We start from the raw sequence: 19,742 nt of genomic DNA, 5'->3' as shown, positions 1-19,742 counted from the left end.
AAATACTTAGGAATAACTTAACCAAGTTAGAGAAACACTTTTACAGTGAAAACTACAAAATGTCGCTAAGAGAAATCAAAGAAAGGTACAAATAAATGAAAAGGCATCTCATGCTCATGGATTGGAAGGCTTAGTGTTGTTAAAATGCCCACACTACCCAATGTGATCTACAGATTAAATGCAATACCTATGAAAACTGCAATGGAATTTGTTGTAGAAACAGAAAAAACCGGCCAGGCGCGGTGGCTCAAGCCTGTAATCCCAGCACTTTGGGAGGCCGAGACGGGCGGATCACGAGGTCAGGAGATCGAGACCATCCTGGCTAACACGGTGAAACCCCGTCTCTACTAAAAAATACAAAAAAACTAGCCAGGCGAGGTGGCGGGCGCCTGTAGTCCCAGCCACTCGGGAGGCTGAGGCAGGAGAATGGCGTAAACCCGGGAGGCGGAGCTTGCAGTGAGCTGAGATCCGGCCACTGCACTCCAGGCCGGGTGACAGAGCGAGACTTCGTCTCAAAAAAAAAAAAAAAAGAAACAGAAAAAACCTTTCCTAAAAGTCATAGGGAATCTCAAGGGACCCCAAATAGTCAAAATAATCTTGAAAAATGAGAACAAAATTGGAGGTCTTACAAAGCGACAGTAATCAAAATAGTATTGATGTATGAAAAAGTCTTTATCTTTCACTTTTGAAGGATCATTTTGCTGGATATATAATTCTACATTGGTAGTTTTCCCCCCTTTATCACTTAAGTTTGTCATTCCATTGTGTTCTTGCTTGCACAGTTCCTGATGAGAAGTCCACTGCAATTCTTATCTTTGTTTCTCTGTAGGTAAGGTGTTTTTCTCCCCACTAGGCTGCCTCCAAGAATGTTTCTTTGTCTTTGGTTTTCTGCAGTTTTAATATAATATGCCTACGTGTGAGGTCTTGCTTGTTTATTTTAAGATGTGTGTGTGTGTGTTTATTTATAATGAATTTGTTAATGTGTCTATTTTTATGCCAGTACTATATTGTTTTGATTACTATTGCTTTGTAATATATTTTGAAATCACATAGTATGATGCCTCCAGCTTTGTTCTTTTTGCTCAAGATTGCTTTAGCCATTCGGTGTCTTAAGTTGAAAACTTTTCCTTTCAGATCAGGAACAAGACAATGATGCTTACTCTTCCTACTCTTACTCCACATAGTACTGAAAGTCATAGCCAGAGTAATTAAGCAAGGAAAAGAAATAAAAGACATGCAGATAGGAAAGAAAGAGATGAATTTGTCTTGTTCACTGATGAAATAATCTTATATATAGAAAACCCTAAAGAGACCACCAAAAACTGTTAGACTTAATGAATTCAGTAAAACCAACATACAAAAATCAGTAATGCTTCTATACCCTAACAATGAACTAACGAAAAAGAAATCAAGAAAACAATCCTATTTATAATAGTTGCAGAAAATACTTAGGAATAAATTTAACCAAGGAGATTAATAATCTCTACACTCAAAACTATAAAACATTGATTAAATAAATTGGAGAACACATAAATAAATGAAAAAATATTCTATCTTCATGGATTGGAAGAATTAATATTGTTAAAATATCTATACTTTCCAAAGTGATCTATAGACTCAATGCAGCTCCTGTCAAAATTCCAATTACATTTTTCACAGAAATATAAAAAAGTCCTAAAATTCTGACTGATAATTTCAACACCTGTGTCATATGTAAGTCTGGTTCTGATATTGCTTTGCCTCTTCAAATTGTGTTATTTCTTGCCTTAGCAAGTTTTGTAATTCTGTTATTGTTAAAAGTCAGATATCTTGTATAGAGCAATAGCTACTGAGGTAAATAGGATTTTATCATGAATATCTATATTAATCTGGCCCGGAGTTAGGTTGTGTTTGATGTTTATTGTCTCTGTGGGTAACAGAAGCATTACATTTCTCTAGTGATTTTGCTTTTGTCTTCTCTCTTGGCCTTGGCCCTTCCCTTTGTGCTGTACCTCAGAGACAGGTTGTCTCTTGCAGCTCTTCCAGCTGTAATCCATTGTCATTTTAACTGGAGGCTTATTAGCTTGTTGTAGGGTGTGGGGGGATGAGGGCATTCTACAATCTTCAGATTCTCAGTCTTTGGAGTGCATAGTGGGCCTGTGTCTTGGAAGTGTGACTTTCACAGTTGTTTTTGTTTCCCTTCCAGGGTGTGGTAGATTGAACTGTAACCCCTAAAAAGATATGTTGAAGTCCTAATCCCTGGTACCTGTGAATGTGACCTTATTTAGAAAGCGTCTTTGCAGATGTAATCAAGTTAAAATGAGGTCACACTGGATTAGGGTGGGCTCTAAATCCAATGACTGCTATCTTTATAAAGAGAGAAATATTTGAAGACAGAGATTAGACATTGTGAGGAAGGCCCTGTGAATATGAAAGCAGAGATTGGAGTAATGCTGGCACAAGCAAAGTAATGCCAAGGATTGCCAGCAATCATAAGAAACTAGAAAAGGCAAGGAAAAACTCTCTCCCAAACCCTTTGGAGGGAGCATGGCCTTACCAACCCTCCAAGACTATGAGAAAATAAACTGTTGTTTTAAACCACCTAGTTTGTGTAATTTGTTATGGCAGCCTTAGAAGACTCATACACATAGGTAAAGTATTCCCTCCTGCCAACTAATACTTTCTGTGGTTGTAACATTCCTAGTCTATGTCTTTGAAACCCTCTCCCTTGTATATTAAGGCTTTCTTTTCTTTCTTTTTTTTCCCTTAGGTAAGACAGGGAGATGGAGTGGGGCTGGAACAAGCTGAGTTGCCTTCCCCTAGTTGAGAAGGGATTTTGCTATTGCCCTCTGTTATTTTTGTCTTTCTCCCAACTTGTAGGCTAATCTTAAAAATAAATGGCTAGAGGTCCTGTCAACTCCACAAAAAGTATTTTCAGACCACACAGAAGGTATTTATCATTGCATAACAATGTGAACTGTACACTTAAAATGGTTAAGATAATAAATTTTATACTGTCTTTTCTTACCACAATTTTATCATTCCAATTTTTGATATATGTGCTGCCAAAGCAAATATTTCTTACCACAAGTTTTAAAAAGTATCTGTCTTCACACATCTCTTACCAAAATGATCTTCATGTTGCTGCCAAGCACAAGTCAGAGACTTGGAGACTGTATGGTGCCAATGGACAGCTAAAGGAAGTAAGCTTTTGAAGTTGGGCTGTGGAAGGGCTGGATATATGACTCCTCCCTTCAGCAAGTCCTGAAGCCTGCTTTGTAGGTGGGACAATCTGTGGTACCACATCCTAGAAGATTGGATAATAACAAGTTAGTAGTAATATAAAACAACTTTTATGAGGCTGTAGGAATAACACTACAGATATAATTATGTAAAATGATAGATTAATGATCTCAATACAGAGGATTAAACAAAGGAGAAATTGTGAAAAGCTAAGCATAAGTGATCTGTAACCATTACTTACATTTTCTGATTAGCCACTCTTATTGTATGTCATACAGTATTCAGTACAGTCACATGCTATGCAGGTTTGTAGCCTAGGAGCAACAGGCTATATATATCATATAGCCTAGACGTGTAGTAGGCTATACCATCTGGGTTTGTTTATACTCTAAGATGTTCATACAACCATGAAATTGCTGAATGAGGCATTTCTCAGAATGTATCCATCGTTATCCTGTCAACTGACCCATAATTGTAAAAGGATTATTTTTCATGTCTCATCCTTCTGGGTCTCTCTGCTCGTGATACTATTAATCACCCCATTCCGACTATGTGAAACTTTCTTCTCCGCTGTGGGCAAGTTACTTAAACCCTCAGTGACTCCATTTCTTCCTTTGTAAAATGAAGTTGATAATAGTATTTATCTCATGGCTTTCCTGTAAGGACTAAAATACTTAGAATTATATGTTCCATACTAAGCCCTACATATGTATTGCTGCTATTATTATCATTATTATGGTTGTTAGGAATAAACTGTATCTGTTGGGAAAATGCCTGGATAAACCTGCTTGGAGTTGGTGATGCTGAGTAGCATAGTTTTAGAAAAATTAATAAAACAACACCATTTGCATAAGGTCTTAAGAGGAATTAATTGGTCCTGTGGTGGAAGACTGAGAGAGCTATGTGATTGCAGATAGGCTGTGTGGTTCTCAATGTGAACCTTCTCAATTACACCCTCAAATATGCAGTAATGTAACTAAATCCACAAAATGCTTATATTGAGTGAACTAGTGAGTCCCTGTGTGTGTGTGTGTGTGTGTGTGTGTGCACATGCTATGTGTGGGTATGTGAGTTGTAAGCTGATGAAAGGACTGAACTTCATGTTGATATGGGATGAAAGCAATCATATACACTAAAGCCACAGCTAGAGATATAGTAGAAGTTACTAATCACTAGGGAGCAGTCTGTAATTACAGGATAGAGAATGGAAGGCTAAAGTCAACTTTATTGAGATTTTGTGGCTGAGGGCAAGGAGGAGAGCACAGAAAGTCCTCTGCTGATATCTGGGTTACATTTATTTCTTCACTGTCTCTTGTTTCCAACCTCCTACCTATAGGTACTGTCTAAAACAGGGGTTGGCAATCTGTGACCCACAAACTGAAATGGATTTTGTATTTTTTAAGGCGTTGTAAAGAAAAACAAAGATGAGTATAAGACCAAGACTCCAGACCAAAACCAGACTAGAATTTCTCATTTGTAGTCTATGAAGTCTACAATACACGCTATCTGGATCTTGAAAGAAAAAAAATTTCCAACTCCTAGTCAAATATTCAATTCTTAATCAAATAGTCTTCTCCCACTACATCGAATAATCTCCCCAAAATCTGCTTAATCAAGTATATTCACTCACTTTATGATTTCACAAAATAAATATTACTAAGCAGGTTTATTATAGGTACTTATTTTTTTTGTGTTGTTTTGTTTTGAGACAGAGTCTCTCTGTGGCCCAGGCTGGAGTGCAGTGGCGCGATCTCAGCTCACTGCAAGCTCCGCCTCCCGGGTTCATGCCATTCTCCTGCCTCAGCCTCCCGAGTAGCTGGGACTACAGGTGCCCGCCACCACGACCGGCTGATTTTTTTTGTATTTTTAGTAGAGATGGGGTTTCACCGTGTTAGCCAGGATGGTCTTGATCTCCTGACCTCGTGATCCGCCCGTCTCGGCCTCCCAAAGTGCTGGGATCACAGGCGTGAGACACCACGCCCGGCTGTAATAGGTACTTAAGTACTAAGATACAAACATAAATAAATCAGCAATCCCAGCCACCATTCAAGATGTTCACAATCTAGTGGGGAAGAAAGACAAGTACAGGGTGATAATAGTTTTAAGCATACAACACAATGAAAGGAGAAAAGGAGCAAGAGGTTAACCATGCCTGAGGAAAGTGGTGGAACTCCACATGACTAGTGTTCTTTGAAGAAGGTTTCGTTGTTTTATATTTACTTAAAAATAAAACTCATTGTAAACAAAAAAAGATGGGGGCATTGTTGGGGGTGTTGGAAATAATCCATACAACCCTGAAATACATAAAATAATAAGTAAAAGCCTCTTTCTTTCATTATTTACCATTTCCATTCTTTCAAGGAAACTGTTGATGAGGTTTGACATATACAATGACACATAATTAAAATCTCCACACCTGCTATACACACATACAGAAATACATATGTATTTAAACCATAAAGAATGGTAGAAAACAAAGTCTCTCCTCCCCCATTTTCCATAATCTCACTACTCAAATGTTACCAGTTTTAATTTTTAAAAATCAGCCTAAGCAAAACTAGATATCCATATGTGGAAGAATGAGACCCCTATCTCTCGCCATATACAAAAAATACAATCTAAGTGAATTAAAGACTTAAATCTAAGACCGCAAACTATGAAACTACTACAAGAAAACATTGAGGAAACATACCAGGACGTTGGTCTGGGCAAAGATTTCTTGAGTAAGACTTCAAAAGCACAGGGAAGCTAAGCAAAAATGGACAAATGGGATCACATCAAGTTAAAAAGCTACTGTACACCAAGGGATACAACCAACAAAGTGAAGAGACAACCTGGAGAATGGGAAAAAATATTTGCCAATCACCCATCTAACAGGGGATTAATAATCAAGCAATTTGCAAACTGGCAGCAGGTATCTGAAATTCATACAACTGATAAAGTATTAATATCAAGAATATTTAAAGACATCCTACAGGCTGGGCATGGTGGCTCATGCCTGAAATCCCAGCACTTTGGGAGGCCGAGGCGAGTGGATCACAAGGTCAGGAGTTTGAGACCAGCCTGACCAACATGGTGAAACCCCCATCTCTACTAAAAAATACAAAAATTAGCCGGGTGTGGTGGCACGCACCTGTAATCCCAGCTACTCAGGAGGCTGAGGCAAGAGAATCACTTGAACCCAGGAGGCAAAGGTTGCAGTGAGCTGAGATTGTGCCACTGCACTTCAGTCTGGGTGACAGAGTGAGACTCTGTCTCAGAAAAAAAAAAAGGACATCCTACAAATCAATAGGAAAAGCAAACAATATGTGAGCAAATAGTATGAACAGACATTTCTAAGAGAAAACACATATGGTCAATATGGTCAATAAATTCATGAAGAGATGTTCAACATCATTAATGATTAGGGAATTGTAATCTAGCCACAGTGAGATATGATATAACCATTTGATCGGCAAAAATGAAAGATGTGCAAGCGTGTGTTTCATTCATTCATTCCTAAGTGATTTATTGTGCTATTACAAGCAGCATTTTAAAATTTCAATTTGTAATTGCTAACAGTATACACAATAATTGCTAACAGTATACACAATGCAACTGATCTTTATATTCTGACCTGGAATGTTGTAATCTTATTAAAAACAATTATTACTTCCAGTAAGTGTTTTGGAAATTTCTCAGGATTTTTTGCTGCATTGCACTCACTAGTTAGGAGGAGTGAGCATGGACAACCTTGCTTTGTTCCCGAACTTAGGAGAAAACATTCTAGTTTCATGATTAAGTATGTTGTTAGCCATGTTTTTTGATTTTTTTGTTACTGTTATTAATGGCCTTTTTCTGGTTGGACAGGTTTCCTTCAATTCCTAGTTTTCTGAGAGTATTTATCAGGAATATGAGTTGAATTTTAGTAAATGTACTTTCTACATCTATTGAGATTATTTTATGGCTTGTTGCTTTATTCTAGTGAAGTGGTTAATTATTCTGATTGACTTCCTATGTCAAAACAACCTTGCATTTCTGGAATAAACCCCATTTGATTATGTGATATATTATCCTTTTCATACATTGTTGGATTCAATATGCTGAAATTTTGTTCCAGTATTTTGCATCTAGATACATGAGAAATACATGGTCTGGTGTGTGTAGGTGTGTGTGACATCTTTATCAGGTATTTGATTTATGCTGGGTTTTTTAAATTGTATTTTAAGTTCTGGGATACATGTGCAGAACGTGCAGGTTTGTTACATAGGTACACATGTGCCATGGTGGTGTGCTGCACCCATCAACCTGTCACCTGCATTAGGTATTTCTCCTAATGCTATCTCTCCCCTAGCCCCCACCACCCAACAGGCCCCAGTGGGTGATGTTCCCCTCCCTGTGCCCATATGTTCTCATTGTTCAACTCCCACTTATGAGTGAGAACACGCGGTGTTTGGTTTTCTGTTCCTGTGTTAGTTTGCTGAGAATGATGGTTTCCAGCTGCATCCATGCCCCTACAAAGGACATGAACTCATCCTTTTTTACGGCTGCATAGTATTCCATGGTGTATATGTGCCACATTTTCTTCATCCAGTCTGTCATTGATGGACATCTGGTTGGTTCCAAGTCTTCGCTATTGTGAATAGTGCCGCAGTAAACATAAGTGTGCATGTGTCTTTATCATAGAATGATTTATAATCCTTTGGTTATATACCCAGTAATGGGATTGCTGGGTCAAATGGTATTTCTAGTTCTGGATCCTTGAGGAATCACCACACTGTCTTCCACAATGGTTGAATTAATTTACACTCCCACCAACAGTGCAAAAGTGTTCCTATTTCTCTACATCCTCTCCAGCATCTGTTGTTTCTTGACTTTTTAATGATCACAAAATAAGTTAGGAAATGTTACCTCCACTTTACTTTTCAGTTCTAGTATTTCCACTTGGTCCTTATTTAGATATTCTGTTTATCCTTTGAAGTTTTCCATCTGTTCCTTCATTTCACTCATTTGCTCCTGTAAGTTCTCTAACATATTTACAGTAACAGTTTTAATGTCCTGGTCAGAAAACACCAATATCTGGGTTATCTGTGAGTCTGCCTTTATTGACTATTGTCCTCCCTCCTTACTATGACTATTTACCCATTTTGTTATATATGTAGTATTTTTTTGAATGTTGGATATTGTGGGTGGCATGTTGTAGATGGTTTTGTAAATAAGCTTTATCAGAAGGTACTTTTTATTCCTAGTTTGCTAAAAGATTTTTTTCTCTCATAAATGGATGTTGAATTTTAGGGTTTTTTTTTTTTTTTGCATTTATTGATTTGACTATATTTTTCTCCTTTGTTTCTGTGGTGAGTTACCTTGATTCACTTTCAAAATGTAAACCAACTTTGCAATGTTGGCATAAACTAAACTACAATAGGGTATATTATCCTTTTAATACAACACTGGTTACAATTTTCTAATAGTTTGTTAGAAATTTTGCATCTATATTGATGTGTAAAATTAGCCCCAAATTTTCCTTTCTTATATGTCCCTTATAATATTTTAGTTACAGGGTTATTCTAACTTTGTAAAAAGAGTTGTAAAGACCTCCACTTTCTTCTATTCTCTGGAAAATGTCATGTGAGATTGATATTATTTCTTCCTTAAATTTTGATAGAATTACTCAGTGAAGGCATCTGAGTCTTGGCTTTACTGTGTGAGATGGGTTTGAGTTAGTTAATAGTTATAGATCAGTGCAGAAATTTATCTTCTTGTGTTCTTTTTGGTAAGTTATGTTTCCTAGGAATCTATGTATTTTATTTAAATTTTTAGTACACTGACTTAAAATTATTTACCATATCCAACTGTAACTGTTCTGTTTTATGATATATAATGTAGCTCGTCTCATTCCTAATATTGGTTATTTATGCTTTCTCTCTCTCCTTTTGTTTCTTTATCCATATTTCTAGTGGTATTATCAATTTTATTAGTCTTTTCATAAAAGAAACTTTTGGTTTCGATAATGCTGTCTATCAAATATGTCTTTCTTACAGGAAATTCTGCTCTTATCTTTGCTTCCTTCTACATTCTTTAGGATTAATTTTCTATTGTTTTTCCAATTCCCTGAGATGGATCCATATGTCATTGATTTTTAACTTTTCCTCTTTTGTGGAATATACATTTTAAGGCCACAAATTTCCCTTACAGTAAGGGTTTAACAGTATCCCTTTGAATTTTGATATGCTATATTTCCATTTCTCAGTCAGCTCAACATATTTTCTATTTTCCATTACAATTTTTAAAAATTTGGCCCACAGGTTATTTTAAAGTATACTACTAATTTTAAGGAGATTTTCTAATTTGTTTCTTGTTTTCTAACTTAATGTCAGTGTGGCCAAAAAATACTATAATTGTTTAAAGTTTTTGAGATTTGCTTTATGAGTCAACACATCACGTATTATTCTATGTGCAGAAAAGAATATGTATTCTGCAATTGTTGCATGTGGTTGTCTATATATGTCAATTAGGTAAAGTTTATTAATATTACTGTCCAACTCTTCTATATAGTTATTGGTTTTCTCTTTTTTGTCTGATATTCTATCAGTTTCTGAGGGATATATTTTAAGATCTCCGATTGTGATTATGAATTTATTTATTGGGCATCAGAAAATTTTTGCTTTGCCTATTTTGAGTGTTAAGTGCATACAAATCAGAATAATTGTATCTTCTTGGTGGATTGCCCCTGTTATCATTATAAAATAGCTCTATATTTAGTAAATATTTCTACCTTAAAGTCACCTTTGTCTGGTATTAATATAGCTATATCAGTTTTCTTTTCGATAGTATCTGCATCTATACTTCTTCCATCCCTTTACTTTCAACCTTCCTATATCTTTACATTTTATATATGTCTCATAAACAAGATGTAGATTTTGTATTTTTTAACCATTCTAATAATCTTTGTTATTTAACTGAGGTATTCAGTCCATTTACATTTACTATAATTACTGATATATTTAACTCTACTATATCACTATTTACTTTCTGTTTGTCTTGCCTATTCTGTTATCTTTTCTCTTCTTGTTTTGTTTTGTACTAATATGGTAATTTGTATTATTCAATTTACTCCTTGTTTGTTACATATTCTTTTACTGTTTTTAGTGATTATTCTATGAATAATAACATATATATTTGACTTACTAAAGTACAACACAAATTAGAGGGTTTATGTTAACTCCATTTATCTTCCTCCCTCAATTGCTATTATTATGTATTTTAATTGCATACACACACATGCCACATGACATTACTATTTTCATTCATTCATTCATTCATTCATTCATTTATAGATTCAGAGCCTTGCTCTGTCACCCAGCTGGAGTGCAGTGGCATGATCATGGCACACTGCAGCCTCAAACTCCTGGGCTCAAGATCCTCACCTCAGCCTCTCGAGTAGCTGGGACTACAGGTATGCACTACCTTGCTTTGCCAAGACATTACTATTTTTAAAAATATGATCAATGGACATTCAGATCCACCCACATATTTAACCTCCCCCCTGCACTTCATTCATTATATATTTCCAATATTTCATTTAGGATCAGTTTACTTCTGCCTGAAGATCCTTAATATTTCCTTTGATTTTTGGTGACAGGTTCCCTAAGTTATGGACCATCTAAAAACATGTATTTTACTTCCATTTTAAAAGGCTGGATATAGAATTCACCAGATACAATTTTAGGTTGACAGCTACTTTTGTCAGTATTTTAAAAATGTAATTCTATTATCTTCATGTTGTTTTTGTTGAAAACTCAAAGCCAACCTAATTGCTATTCCTTGTAAGGTAATTTTTTTTTTTTTCTCCAAATGCTTTTAAGACTTTTTTTTCTTTATTTTTTTTTTGGCAGTTCTTACTAAAATACACCTAGATGAGGGTTTTTTATTTATTTATTCTGCTTTGGGTTATGGTACTTTTTGAATCCACGAAATGATGCTTGTGACAGGCAGATTTCTAAGATGACCTCCAGTTATCCTTGCTGTTGTAAAATCCTTTCCCCTGGAGTGTGAGAGGGATTATGAATATGATAAGGTTTCACTTGGATTATTAGGTAATGTATATGGGACAGCTGACTTTAAGAAAGGGGAATGGCCCTTCATTGGGATGACCTAATCCAGCAATCCTTTAAAAGAGGCTGGTCTCTCTCTTTTTTTTTTTTTTTTTAATATACTTTAAGTTCTGGGGTACATGTGCACAACGTGCAGGTTTGACACACAGGTATACATGTGCCATGTTGGTTTGCTGCACCCATCAACTCATCATTTACATTAGGTATTTCTCTTAATGCTATCCCTCCCCCAGCCTCCCACCCCACGACAGGCCCCAGTGTGTGATGTTCCCCTTCTTGTGTACAAGTGTTCTCATTGTTCAATTCCCACCTGAGTGAGAACGTGCGGTGTTGGTTTTCTGTCCTTTTAATAGTTTGCTGAGAATGATGGTTTCCAGCTTCATCCATGTCCCTGCAAAGGACATGAACTCATCCTTTTTAATGGCTGCATAGTATTCCATGGTGTATATGTGCCACATTTTCTTAATCCAGTCTGTCATTGATGGACATTTGGGTTGGTTCCAAGTCTTTGCTACTGTGAATGGTTCCACAATAAACACGTATGCATGTGTCTTTATAGCAGCATGATTTATAATCCTCTGCGTATATACCCAGTAATGGGATTGCTGGGTCAAATGGTGTTTCTAGTTCTAGATCCTTGAGGAATCACCACACTGTCTTTCACAATGGTTGAACGAATTTATACTCCCACCAACAGTGTAAAAGCATTCCTATCTCTCCACGTCCTCTCCCGCATCTGTTGCTTCCTGACTTTTTAATGATTGCCATTCTAACTGGCATGAGATGGTATCTCATTATGGTTTTGATTTGCATTTCTCTGATGACCAGTGATGATGAGCATTTTTTCACAGGTCTGTTGGCTGCATAAATGTCTTCTTTTGAGAAGTGTCTGTTATATCCTTTGCCCACTTTTTGATGGGGTTGTTTGTTTTTTTCTTGTATATTTGTTTGAGTTCTTTGTAGATTCTGGATATTAGCCCTTTGTCAGATGAGTAGATTGCAAAAATTTTTTCCCATTCTGTAGGTTGCCTGTTCACTCTGATGGTAGTTTCTTTTTTGCTGTGCAGAAGCTCTTTAGTTTAATTAGATCCCATTTGTCAATTTTGGCTTTTGTTGCCATTGCTTTTGGTGTTTTAGTCATGAAGTCCTTGCCCATACCTTAGTCCTGAATGGTATTGCCTAGGTTTTCTTCTAGGGTTTTTATGGTTTTAGCGTCTAACATTTAAATCTTTAATCCATCTTGAATTGGTCTCTTCTTAGTGAAAGAGACTTGAAGCAAGAAAGGGAGTTGATGCCAGGAAGATTTTTCGTTGGCTTTGAAGATGGAGATAACTACATGGCAAGTAAGGCAGGCAGTCTCTAGAAGATGAGAGTGAGTCACAGCTGACATGTGGCAATGAAACAGGGACTTCAGTCCTATGGCTACAAGGAACTGAATTCAGTCAACCTGAATGAGGCTGCATGTGGATTGTTAGCCATAGCTTCCAGAAAGGAATGCAGCCTGGCCAACATTGTGATTTCAGCCTTTAATACCGTGACCAGAGAACTCTGTCATGCCACACCTGGGCTTCTGATCTATAGAACTGTTAGCTAATAAATGGATGTTGTTTTAAACCACTAAGTTTGTGGTAATTTGATATGCAGCTATAGAAAAATAATGCAAAGCTTTTATTACTTTTCAAAAATTCCTCATCATCATATCTTCAAATATTGCTTCTGTACCATTCTCTCTCCTTTTGTTCTAGGACTCCTATTGCAAATATATCAGACCATTATACATAGTAGGTGCCAAACACTGTTAAAGGTGCTGAAAATATATCAGCAATCAAAAATATTCCTATCCTTATGAAGCACCTTTTAATGACATCCTGATCTCCCCTACACCTAAACTGTCTCCTCCTACAGAGTTCCTCCTCACAGTAAATTCTAGTCTCATTCAACCAGTTGAGTAACTCAAAAATCAGTGCTTCAAACTCGATACCTCATTAAAAAAAGTTTTCCCCCCTAGCCAGTTATCAAGTCATGATAACTTTTATCCCCTAAATGATTCTCAAACTTCACCCACCGTAGTGTGTCTCTACTTGCCAACATGCCTGTCCAGGCCCATCATTATTTCTCACTTAAAGACTGCAACAGCCTTCTAATTGACCTATCTACTCTTGCCCTCCCTTCAAACTTTTTGCACATGGTAGGAAGAGTTAACTAAAATGTGTCAGTTTGTCACTCCATTTGAATGTCTCCCTAGGCTTTCAATGTAAAATCCAATGTCCTTAATGTAATGCCTTCTACTACCTGGTTCTGAGCTACCTCTCAGCCTAACTTCCTGCCACTTGCTTCCTTGTACATTATTGACTGGGTCAATGCAAAGGTAGCGTATACAACAGATCATCAAAAAATTCATCCTTTGCCAATGATCTGTTAATCAGCACTCTTTGAATATGGTGATTTAATTAATACATAATTATATTACTTTTATAACCCATATTATCTTGTCCAGAAGGTTATCATAATGACTTGTTAGTCTTGCTGAAATTTCATTCATTCATTTAAGATATGTAATTATGTCTGCCATATTTCCATAAATTACCTCTAATAGCCTTGTCAGAAATAAGAACCAGGTTTCTGTTGAACGGCTTTGTTGACAACTGTAATTTTTTAAGTACTCACTTATTTGGAAATTTGTTTTAGAAGCTAACTTGAGACATTTAGCTCACTGATTAGAAGATTGAAGAGACCCCCTTTTTCTTTGTTAGACTCAGTAATATATTCATATAATCCAATCTTAAAGCACCTTTCCTATTTTCCTTAATGCCTTTGATTACTGAGAGTAGTTTAGTAATATCAAGTGAGTTATAATTTACCCATTCCAGGACACATGGACTTTTTCTTTCTGAGAGTAAAGTTAAAATATTGTTCTTGATGTCTTTACAAATACGCATTTCTACAAGCCTGAGGTCATTTTGGACCTTATCCTTCCAAATACTAACCCTTTAGGCACGTGTCACCAGTTATATTTATCCTTGCGTATGTGCCCTTTTTCCTATTTCTTATATATTATCTTTTTAAAAAAATAAAGTATGAGCTCATTGTAAAACTTCCTACATGGCCCGATGGTTTTCCTCTTTTCTCCTTTAATAGAATAATTTGCTGTTTCATAGTCAAAATTATGTTTTTGAGAGCTTCCCAACCTTTAGAGTCTGAAGCCATCTTAATGTAAATTAAGGTCCAACAAGTATCAATCATAATAGCAGAAACTTTTGGAGAACAGCCATAGCTAGAAATTCTAGTCAGAGTAGGCAATTACATAATAGGTCAATCTGAATCTTTTCATGGTTATTACTAAGGAAGAAGCATTACCTCCTGAAAGGCTTAAAGCCAAGAGTGCATTTAGCTCCTGTCAATTTTTCCTTCCAAATGTCTTTCAGATTTGTCCTTCTCTTTCCATTCCTATAGATTCCTTCATCACCTCATACCTGGCCTATTGCCATAGACTAGATGGTTTCCTTGCCTTCAGTCCATCCATATTCCAATCCATTGTCCATACTATTGCCAGATTAATCTTCTTAAAACACTTTCATCATGCCACTCTCCTGCCTGAGACTTAGCTCAAATGTCACCTTCTTTGTAAAATATTCCCAGTTCCCTTAGGAAGAATTAGTAACTGCCTACTCAGTGTTTTCACAGGTCTCTGTGCATAACCTTATTAGTGCACTTAAAACATGTATGACAATCATTTCTTTAATTATTTTTCTTACCTCACTTGCTATGAGCTCCTTGAGGGGAGGCAAAGATTTGAGCAGTCTCTTTACAGTTGTACTCAGAGTGTTACATAATCTATCTTGCCCCACCCACATCAGGACCATCACATATATTGCCTTCTCTGCTTACCATGCTCTCCCCTTTGTTCTTCCTGCTCATTCCTTGGGTCTCAGATTAAATATCAATTCATTGAGAAACCTTCACTCACACTCTTATTAACTAATTAATTCGTTAATCATTTGAACAAATATTTGTCGGGTATCTACTTTGTGCCAGACATTGTTTTAGGCACTAGGTATATACCAGTGAACAAAGAAGACAAAAAGTCTTGCCTTCAAGTTTATCTTGTAGTGGGAGAAGGTAGATAACTAAACATAATAAGTTATATATAGTAAGCTATAAAAAATAGCAGGAATGGAAAGAGATGACATTTGATCAAAGTAGGAGTTAGTCATAAGGATATCTGGGGTAAAGTAGGCTAGGCAGACGGGATAGCCAATGCAAAGGCTCTAAGAAAAAAAAGCAGCAAAAAAAAAAAAAAAGAAAGAAAAGAAAAAAAACATTGCAGCTGGAGTTCACTAAGCAAGAAGTAAAATAATAGGAGATCAAGTGAGAAAGGTAGGAATAAATAGATCAGGTCAAATTATGTGGGGCCTTATAAGCTAATATATAAAAACTTTAGGTTTTAGTCTGATAGAAATGATGAACCATTGTAGGATTTTAAAACTAATAGGTAACATGATGACACATTTTAAATGAACTGTTCTGGCTTCTGTATTGAGAATAAACTGTAAATGGGCCAAGGAAAGGAGGGACACCTGTTAGTAGGCTATTACAGTACTGGATTTATTGAAGTAATCCAGGAAGAAATGATCGTGACTTAGACTAAGAAGGTAGCAGTGAAGGTGGTGAAAAAGGGTCAGAGTCTGTTTTTTTGAAGGCACAAACAACAGGTTTGCTGATGAATTGAATATGGGGTGTGAGATAAAGAGGAATGTATTAGTCCATTTTCACACTGCTATAAAGGACTACCTGAAACTGGGTAATTTATAAAGAAAAGACATTTAATTGACTCACAGTTCTACATGGTTGGAGAGGCCTCAGGAATGTTACAATCATAGCAGAAGGTGAAGGGAAAGCAAGGCACGTCTTACATGATGGCAGGAGTCGGGGGGAACTGCCACACTTTTAAACCATCAGATCTCATGAGAACTCACTCACAATAATGAGAACAGCAAGGGGGAAATCCACCACCATGATTCAATCACTTCCCACCAGGCCCCTCCTCCAATATTGGGGATTACAATTAAACATGAGATTTGGGTGGGGACACAGAGCCAAACCATATTATTCCACCCCTGGTCCCTCACAAATCTCATGTCCTTTTCACATTTCAAACCCAATCATGCCTTCCCAACAGCCCCCAAAGTCTTAACTCATTTCAGCACTAACTAAAAAGTCCAAGTCCAAAGTCTTATCTGACACAAGGCAAGTTCCTCCTGCTATGATCTCATAAAATCAAAAGCAAGTTAGTCACTTCCAAGATACAATGGGGGTAAAGGCATTGGATAAATGCTCCCATTCCAAATGGGAGAAATTGGCCAAAATGAAGGGGCTACAGGCCCCACACACATTCAGAACCCAACAGGGGAGCCATTAAATCTTAAAACTCCAAAATAATCTCCTTTGACTCCATTTCTCATATCCACAGCATGCTGATGCAAGGGATGGGCTCCCACAGCTTTGAGCAGTTCTGCCCCTGTGGCTCAGCAGGGTACAGCCACTGAGGCTGTGTTCACAAGCTGGCATTGAGTGCCTGTGGCTTTTCCAGGTGCACAGTGCAAGCTGTTAGTGGATATACCATTCTGGGGACTGGAGGATGGTGACCCTCTTCTCATGGCTCCACTAGGCAGTACCCCAGTGTGGACTCTGTGTGGGGCCTCTAATACCACATTTCCCCTCTGCACTGCCCTAGTACAGGTTCTCCATGAGGGTTCTGCCCCTGCAACAGACTTCTGCCTGGACATCCAGGTGTTTCCACACATCCTCTGAAATCTAGGCAGAGATTCCCAAACCTCAATTCTTGCCTTCTGTGCACCCACAGGCCCAACACCACATGGAAGCTACCAAGGCTTGGGGCTTACATCCTCTGAAGCAATGTACCATGGCCCCTTTAAGCTACAGTTGGAGCTGGAGTGTCTGGGATGCAGGGCACCATTTCCCAAGGCTGCACAGAGCAGGGAGGCCCTGAGCCTGGCCCATGAAACCTTTTTTTTTCTCCTAGGCCTCTGGGCCTGTGGTGGGAGGGGCTGCCGCAAAGGTCTCAGACATGCCCTGGAGACATTTTCTCCATTGTTTTGTCTATTAACATTTGGCTTCTCTTTACTTATGCAAATTTCTGCAGCAGGCTTAAATTTCTCCCCAGAAAATGGGTTTTTGGTTTTTTCTTTTCTATCACATATTCAGGCTGCAAATTTGCCAAACCTCTATGCTCTGCTTCCCTTTTACATATAAGTTCCAATTTCAGACCATTTCTTTGTGAATGCACATGACAGTATGCTGTTAGGAACAGTCAGATTACTTCTTGAACACTTTGCTGCTTAGAAATTTCTTCCACCAGATACCCTAAATCATCTCTCAAGTTCAAAGTTCCACAGACCTCTAGGGCAGGAGCACAATGCTGCCAGTCTCTTTGCTAAAGCATAGCAAGAGTGGCCTTTACTCCAGTTCCCATTAAGTTCCTCAGTTTCATCTGAGATCATCTCAGCCTGGATTTCATTGTCCAAATCACTATCAGCATTTTGGTCGAAACCCTTCAACAAGTCTCTAGGAAGTTCCAAACTTTCACTTTCCCACATCTTCCTGTCTGTTTCTGAACCCTCTAAACTGTTCCAACCTCTGCCCATTAGCCAGTTTCAAAGTCACTTCCACATTTTCAGTTATCTTTATAGCAATGCCCCACTCAACTGGTACCAATTTTCTGTATTAGTCCATTTTCACACTGCTATAAAGAACTACCTGAGACTGGGTGATTTGTAAAACAAAGAGGTTTAATTGACTCACAGTTCTGCATGGCTGCAAGGCCTCATGAAACTTAAAATTATGGCAGAAGGTAAAGGGGAAGCAATGCACACCTTACATGGTAAGACAGAGCAAAAGGGGAAGTTCCACACTTTTAGGCCATCAGATCTCCTGAGAATTCACTCACAATCATGAGAACAGCAAGGAGGAAGTCCACCCCCATGATTCAATCACTTTCCATCAGGCCCCTCCACTGACACGTGGGGATTACAGTTTGAGATGAGATTGCAGGAGGGGGGAACAGAGCCAAACTATATCAAGGAATGAATGATAACCCAAGGTATTTGAACTGAAAAACTGAAAGGATACGGAAGACTGCTGGAGGATGTTTGGAAAAACAGATTAGAACTTTAGTTTTGGATATGTTAAATTTGAAATGTCTGTTAGATTTTTAGGTGGAAGTATCAGAGAGGCAGCTGGATACATGAGTCTTGAGTTCAGGGGAGAGATATGAACTGGAGATACAAATTTGGTAGTTGTTCCAAAGTTGGTATTTAAAGTCAAGAGACTGGATGAGACTACCAAAGGAACTGGCGTAGGCACAGAAAAGAAGATTAACATTTGTTAGTTTCTTATAGATCCTTTTATTCTTCAGTGCACTTATTACAACTTGTAATTATTTGTTTATTTGTTTTTATTTCTGTGATTGTTTGGCTAATGTCTGGTTGCCTTATTACAAGAAAAAGTTCCAATGAGAGCAGGGTCTATACCATTTTCTCCATCACAATCAGCAAAATAATATGTTGGACTGCATGAATTAAAAGAATGTCTCTTTTTTTCAAGGACTCAAAATTAAATGCTCACAAGGGCTAGGCAAGTAACATAAATAAGTCGAGCATAAGAGACAATGTGTTGTAGAGATAGGGGTGAACTGAAGTGTCCAAAAATCATAGCCACTACTTAGTTCCAGCTGATTATGGACAGATAGGCCTAGTGTTGTAATCTTCAGAATTTTTGAAATGAGCCAGATATACAGATTATATATGAAATCTCCCAATTGTAATACCAACAACTGTATCAATTCAGGTCTTCTAAAAAAGCAGACGGCATGATAAAAATAGATGTGCAAGTAATTTACTGGGGAAAATACAAGTGAAGGGAAGTGGGAAGAGTGTCTAAACTTGGAGGGTCATCAGACCATGGTACAGGTCCTATTCCTGTGGAAGACAGAAGGAAGGAAGTGCAGTCTCAGACTGCAATGCAGATCTAAGAAAGTTTCAGGAAGGCTACTGGGGAATACTCAAGCCAAAGGTGGCCATTAAAGGAGTCTGGGTCTCCAAGGAATGGGCTTTCATCAGTATTCTTGCCATGGTCATTTAGTAGTTTGGAACAGTGTATGGGAAGTGTAGCCTTGGCAGAAAGAAACAATGATGGATGATAGAACACAGCAGCTGGACCCTCAGTAGGTGATACGAGTGGCACATTGTGGTGGGCATCACAATGACTAAATTCAACAATGCCACAACAGTATGAGCCAAAAACACATCTTCAAGCCATATTCATCCCCAATGTGGACAGTTGTCAACCTCTGCTCTAGTCACTACATATACTTCACCGTCAATAGGCTACTTATGCATAGATCCTAAC

General features: G+C 37.6%; 1 protein-coding gene across 5 annotated transcripts in view; it reads right to left on the bottom strand.

Annotated features, from left to right (window-relative positions):
- Nucleotides 1-19,742, bottom strand: part of TMLHE (trimethyllysine hydroxylase, epsilon) — an 88,487-nt gene that overhangs the window by 45,455 nt on the left and 23,290 nt on the right. For 3 of the 5 annotated variants that reach the window (XM_033200837.1, XM_033200836.1, XM_033200832.1), the window contains exon 2: nt 3,105-3,286. The exons of 1 other annotated variant lie outside the window; for it this stretch is intronic. In XM_033200837.1, coding sequence (XP_033056728.1) covers nt 3,105-3,285 — 181 coding nt within the window. In that variant the 5' untranslated portion in view covers nt 3,286. Of the gene's footprint in view, nt 1-3,104; nt 3,287-19,742 lie in introns of those variants that run through there. One more of the 5 variants, XM_033200833.1, reaches the window with a different exon arrangement.

Source organism: Trachypithecus francoisi, unplaced genomic scaffold (genome assembly GCF_009764315.1).
Source record: "Trachypithecus francoisi isolate TF-2019V2 unplaced genomic scaffold, Tfra_2.0 Lachesis_group6, whole genome shotgun sequence".
Taxonomy (NCBI): Eukaryota; Metazoa; Chordata; class Mammalia; order Primates; family Cercopithecidae; genus Trachypithecus; species Trachypithecus francoisi.
The sequence above is the reverse complement of the archived record's forward strand: the minus strand, read 5'-3'. Positions and strand labels throughout refer to the sequence as shown.